A 6,503-nucleotide genomic window follows, 5' to 3' on the forward strand; every position below is an offset into this window, starting at 1 on the left:
TCCACTTGTACAAAAACAATAAGTTAGATGATACCAAACTAAGTCAGGTGGTCTCATATTTAAATATTAGTGATTTTAAATATTTAAGTGATGTTTTTCAGTGAGCGGCAAATGTAATCTAAATGTAAAAATATAGGAAACGAGCAAAGGAAAATTAAATGTCTATTATCAACCAATACATTAAATTACAAAATCTCTTCCAATACCCAATATGATACAGTGCACCGCTAATTTTTTCATGTTGAAATGATAATAATGTACTGTTACAATTATGTAATCAGCTTTGAAAGCTTGACAAATCATGAGTAGACTAATCCAATTAAATGTAGAAAACCCTGGACTGCTAAAACAACTGAAAGTGCATCCTGTTCTGCTGCAACACATGCACTGTATTGAACAGACAAACAACCTCTGTGGATTAACAAGTGATTTTACACATGCCTTGTTGCCAGCTGGATGAGGCAGCAGAAGCCTTTTGGACGACACACAATGCATTTACACACTGCCAAAATGCTGCACATTCACTACAACCATTTGCACTCCCTTTCGCGATCTTTCGCATGCTCTGCCACCGTGCTTGTCATGGCATGAGATGCGTATCAAAGCCTGAAAAAGAAAAATGACTCGGACCAATCAATTAGCTACTCAGCACGGATGGGCTTGAAAACAATGGCAGCACATGTGCAGTGAAATGCACACTAATTTAGGCCTGAAATATTGTTCTGTTCCGTTCAGATGCAGACTGATCAATCTAATGACAAAAAGGCTTAAGCCAACAGTCTATAATCAGAAGGGGAAAAAAAGGAATTTCATGTAGTATTGCATGGGTAATATTACTGAAAGAGGAAGTACATGTCCACAAAAACTATGCCATTATCAATCTCCAGGTGCTTCTGTGCATTTCTAACCACAATGAAAACTCTGCCAGGATGGGAGACTAGTCAAACTACCCTGAAATAAGAAGCGCATCAAAGCCTGAAAAAGAAAAATGACTCGGACCAATCAATTAGCTACTCAGCACGGATGGGCTTGAAAACAAAGGCAGCACATGTGCAGTGAAATGCACACTAATTTAGGCCTGAAATATTGTTCTGTTCCGTTCAGATGCAGACTGATCAATCTAATGACAAAAAGGCTTAAGCCAACAGTCTATAATCAGAAGGGGAAAAAAAGGAATTTCATGTAGTATTGCATGGGTAATATTACTGAAAGAGGAAGTACATGTCCACAAAAACTATGCCATTATCAATCTCCAGGTGCTTCTGTGCATTTCTAACCACAATGAAAACTCTGCCAGGATGGGAGACTAGTCAAACTACCCTGAAATAAGATCCTTGTCATTTCAAAAGATATCATGCAAAGCCATACCCAGAGGCTCAAACAGCATGCAGAGCACCGCAGCTGTCGCCATCCTTCTGGAAGCAGGCAGCATTTCACAATTGATCTGGGAAAACAATAATAAATCTAGAAACCCTCTGGCTGTCCAGAGAAGCATAAAAACTGAAGCATTGAAGAAAATGGAAGAGAAGTATCTCAACAATTTAGAGATACACTTCAAACTATGAGGGTGTCCTCCTTACTTGCCCTCCATCCATCCCTGTACAGGATCCAATGAGTGGGATTTAAGTTTCCCAGCTCTCCTGAGTGTCAGTAAAGGAACAGCTGTTGTGGCCTGAGGTTGACAATAACAACCTGAAACTTCTCTTCACCAGTTTAGCACTTTGAAAGAACCTTTATCCGGAGAAATGCAATTGTATAGACTTACATTTAGTGGATGACTGGAATGCTATCATTTTGGACACTTAAATGTACAACAACCGAAGAAAATGAAAGCTATGCAAAATAAAATAATCTTCCATTTAGCAGACTCATTTAGTTCAAAGTAACCTAAGGCAACGTTAAGTGCTTTACTGTACGATGATATTACTGGTCATTTAAGTCAACTGTACTTGGATTAATCTTTGTCAGCAGTCTATATCATTGACAAAACACACATGAATTATATATTACTTTAAGATATAACGCTTTTGAAATCCTAATTTCCATTTAAAAGCCTTTGAGGTGTAAAATCAGATACAAACGTGCTTCTGAATAAACAGCAAACCGTTGGCCATTAAACACCGTTGCTCGCACGAGACTGCCAACTGACAACTAATGTAACAGCCAGCGGGTGGGCTTCACTGTAAACAGTCGCAGAAACAGACACCGAATAGATCACTGAGGACTACTAACGCGATAGAGTAGAGCATTTTATCTCTTCGATAAAAATAGTTGTGACTGAGGTTTGCTGAAACAAGGCTATAGAATTAAAGACGTACTTTTTCTACAGTGAACTGGAGTCACACATCCTGAGGCTCTGGGCATATTGAGACGTTTGACAGAGAGCTAGAGCGCGAGCTAACTATTATTGTGAATACAAGCTTATAAACGAATTATAGATTTCCCCCACTATTTTCAATAAGCTAGACACCGTTATATAGTCGTGTTATGCTTACCGGTATTTTCCGCAAAAAGTTTTTCCAGGGATTTCACTTCTGTCAACTCTACCGACGCAACTCCCGGACAGCTCCACCTTCACTTTCCTACTTCAGTCAGAACCGAGTCTACTAGATATTACAGCCAGAGCCAGCCGCGTGAACACGGCGACAGGCGCTCCGATTCAAAATGGCAACCTGAGAGGCAAGTCTTCATAATAAAAGTCCTGTTCCAATTCCTTTTATGCACAGGCAGGATTTTTTTTAAATATACTTATTTAAAAGGACTTTTTGTTTACCACAACTAGGGTTGCCAAGTGTTCCGGTTATGTTAAATGGATAAAAAGTGATATTGTTAGAAAAGATTTATATTTGGAATAAATTCTGTTCTTTTTAACTTTTTGTTTTATTTATGGAACACAGGTTCCAAAAAAAAATTAAGCAGCACAAGTTTCAACACTGATAATAAATCAGCATAAGAATGATTTCTAAAGGATCGTGTGACACTGAGGACTGGAGTAATGATGCTGAAAATTCAGTGCTGCGTCACTGAAATAAATTATATTTTAAAGTATAATAAGGTAGGGAACCAATATTAGAAATTGCAATATATTGAACATTATTACTGTATTTTTTTATCAAATAAATACAGCCTTGATGAGATAAGACTCCATACATTTTATTATTATTATTATTATATAAAAGAGATATATATCAGATATACATAATAGCCCTGTGTGTGTGTGTCCCTGATTCTGTCCCTTAGTTTTCTATGAAAACCCACGATTGTCCCTTATTTTCCTTTTCTGAAGTTGGCAACCCTAACCACAACAGAGAATGATTTTGAGATAATAATAGGAAAAAAAAGAAAAATAATGGTCCTATTAAGTACAGCCAGATGAGTACAGGTTTATGTTTCATATATTTTAATGAGTTAAATGTCATATAATTGTTTAACATATTCATATTATTTTCCACAGTAAAGACAGTAATCAGTTTAAAAACGCATAAACAGGTTATATTTGAGAATACAGAGAAAGCAAGATGATAAACAATATCAAATAAATACAGCCTTGATGAGATAAGACTCCATACATTTTATTATTATTATTATATAAAAGAGAGATATATCAGATATACATAATAGCCCTGTGTGTGTGTGTCCCTGATTCTGTCCCTTAGTTTTCTATGAAAACCCACGATTGTCCCTTATTTTCCTTTTCTGAAGTTGGCAACCCTAACCACAACAGAGAATGATTTTGAGATAATAATAGGAAAAAAAAGAAAAATAATGGTCCTATTAAGTACAGCCAGATGAGTACAGGTTTATGTTTCATATATTTTAATGAGTTAAATGTCATATAATTGTTTAACATATTCATATTATTTTCCACAGTAAAGACAGTAATCAGTTTAAAAACGCATAAACAGGTTATATTTGAGAATACAGAGAAAGCAAGATGATAAACAATAAAAATACATTTCAACCATTTGCTCACTCAAACATTCTGAGCAGACAGGGACATCTAGTGGACAATGGCACATTTAAGGGACTCGAGGAAAAAACAATCATATAAAAACAATATATGACATTATTATTAATTAACGACATGATAATAAATTAACTTTGTATGAATCACTTCAAATCGTTTATGTTGCTATCACAACATCATCCAGAAGATGGCCTTATGTGTCGAGCTTCATATGTTCTCCTTCATGGCTGTCCTTCGAAAAGAGACACAGCTGAAACAGAATAATGTTTATTAAGCCAATTTATATAACAAATTGTGTTACACTGTATCATGTTATTAATAATTAATTAGGATGATTAAATATTTTCTGGTGAAACTTCACAGGAGAGTATTTTACATTCTTGGTCAGGTTAGTTTATTATAAAAGCACAATATCTTACTTAAGATTGATATTGAAAGTACATATGGGCTTACTTGGTGTGCTTCTATGGGATCTCTGTGATGCACGGAGCCCCTCCTTACTCAGTCTGGGCACTGGAGGCCTTACAGGACCAGGACGTATCCCTGCATTCCATTGAGATGTCTGGGAAAGTCTCTTTATGGAGTCCTTGTTAGACGGAAGTGCTTCTAAGTTCTGTGCTGCCCATTGCGGCCTGTTTTTGTTTTGCTTTCCTGCTGCACTGAGATCCAAGGATAAAAACATCTGGGAAAATATACAAATAAAAGCCATGATTTTTCTTATATTTCTAACAAAAAAAGTTTATATGTTTAATATAATGGCTTTTTTCTTCCCCCAGCAACACAGTGCCCTCTTTTTCCTCTGCAGCACATTTCCATGATATTCCACATATAGTCTGATCATTATGCATGATGCCTCTTGGTTATGTCGCCTCTGGAGAATTCTTTGCATGCTGCTGCTGCTGATTTGTATGAGAATCAACAGCACAGTCACATGACAATTATATTAGCTTACCAAAGATTTGGCCTTGCGCAGCTTGTATGTTGAGTGAGATGGTGCTTTCATAGTGTTTTCCTGTCTTATTGTAGCACTTTTTTCCTTTAGGAGTCTGTAGAGATAAAGACAGCTTAGCATTTTCTGCTGTAGTTGCGCTAATACTTTCAACACGCACAATTTCAGATCATAAAATGCACTAAAATAATGCAGCATATCTGTTAGTGGGTAACATATAGTTTTGTGAAATTTTATAACCTCAGGACTCAAATATAATACATAGTGTGTACATATGTGTATATATTTTTTTAATTTTGGGGTTGGTAAAAAAAATGTTTTTGAAAGTTATCTCTTATGCTCACCAAGGCTGCATTTATATCAAAACAGTAGAAAATATGATGAAATATTATTACGATTTAAAATAACCATTTTAATATATTTTTAAATGTAATTTATTCCTGTGATGCAAGGTTGAATTTTCAGAATCATTACTCCAGTTTTCAGCGTCACATGATGAAGTTTTAATTTCTTTCAAAACAAATTGTACTGACCCCAAACTTTTGGACGGTCATGTATTTATGCGTGTGCAAAACAAAATAAGTTCTTCACTTACACTTTTCTTGCATGCTCAACTGGGTCAAGGTTATCCAAGTAGTTAAAGCGTATTGTGTCAGTGGGATGCCTGTCTGAGTCTCTCCAAGGCGGAAGACCTTTGGCTGATTTCACCAAGCTATTCCCATCTTTACTCTTCCCATGAAGACTTGGGAAGACAGAATTCAACTCCCTGTGACCGATCACAGGAAGTGACCCCTCTATCTCACTGCCAATTACTTTCACCTCAGGGATAATAAACTCTTCCTTCACAGGTGCCTAGAGAATGTGGAAAATGTGAGTCACAAAAAATGACATTTATTCCAGTAAATGAGACTCTAAAACAGCCTTTCAGCGACATCGTACCTTGGGCCTGCTAATGTGAAGCTCCTGCACTGTCTCTATGTAATGCCTCTTCCATACACCTTGTTCAAATGGTGTTGGAGTAAAGGTTATGCACCAGCCTAGTTTCAGACATTTAGGCATCCACAGCTGATCAAGCTCAACCAGGTTTTTCCAATGCCAGCTTACCTGCAAATGCATATACAGTGGTGTGAAAAAGTTTTTGCCCCCTTCCTGTTTTTTTAATTGTTTGCATATTTGTCACACTTAAAAGATTCAGATCATCAAACAAATTTTAATATTACACAAAGATAACCTGAGTAAATATAAACTGCAGTTTTGAAATTATGATTTCATTTATTAAGGGAAAAAAGCTGTCCAAACCTGCCTGGCACTACGTGAAAAAGTAATTGCCCCCTAAATCTAATAACTGGTTGTGCCACCCTTTGCAGCAACAACTGCAATCAAGCATTTGCGATAAATGGCAATGAGTCTTTCACAGGAATTTTGGCCCACTCTTCTTTGTAGAATTGTTTTCATTCAGCCACATTAGAAGGTTTTTGAGCATGAATGGACTGTTTAAGGTCATGCCACAGCATCTCAATCGGATTTAAGTCTGGACTTTGACTTGGCCACTCCAAAACCTTAATTTTGTTTTTCTTGAGCCATTCA

General features: G+C 36.5%; 1 protein-coding gene across 1 annotated transcript in view; it reads right to left on the minus strand.

Annotated features, from left to right (window-relative positions):
- Positions 1-4,090: 4,090 nt before the first annotated feature.
- Positions 4,091-6,503, minus strand: part of LOC107599067 (F-box only protein 16-like) — a 4,373-nt gene continuing 1,960 nt past the window's right edge. Inside the window, exons 5-9 of the mRNA XM_016290551.1 lie at positions 5,856-6,020; positions 5,512-5,768; positions 4,920-5,013; positions 4,421-4,649; positions 4,091-4,217 (exon numbers count right to left, since the gene is read on the minus strand). Of these exons, the coding sequence (XP_016146037.1) occupies positions 4,189-4,217; positions 4,421-4,649; positions 4,920-5,013; positions 5,512-5,768; positions 5,856-6,020 (774 nt within the window). The 3' untranslated portion in view covers positions 4,091-4,188. The remainder of the gene's footprint in view (positions 4,218-4,420; positions 4,650-4,919; positions 5,014-5,511; positions 5,769-5,855; positions 6,021-6,503) is intronic.

Source organism: Sinocyclocheilus grahami, unplaced genomic scaffold (assembly GCF_001515645.1).
Source record: "Sinocyclocheilus grahami isolate Dianchi unplaced genomic scaffold, SAMN03320097.WGS_v1.1 scaffold260.1, whole genome shotgun sequence".
Taxonomy (NCBI): Eukaryota; Metazoa; Chordata; class Actinopteri; order Cypriniformes; family Cyprinidae; genus Sinocyclocheilus; species Sinocyclocheilus grahami.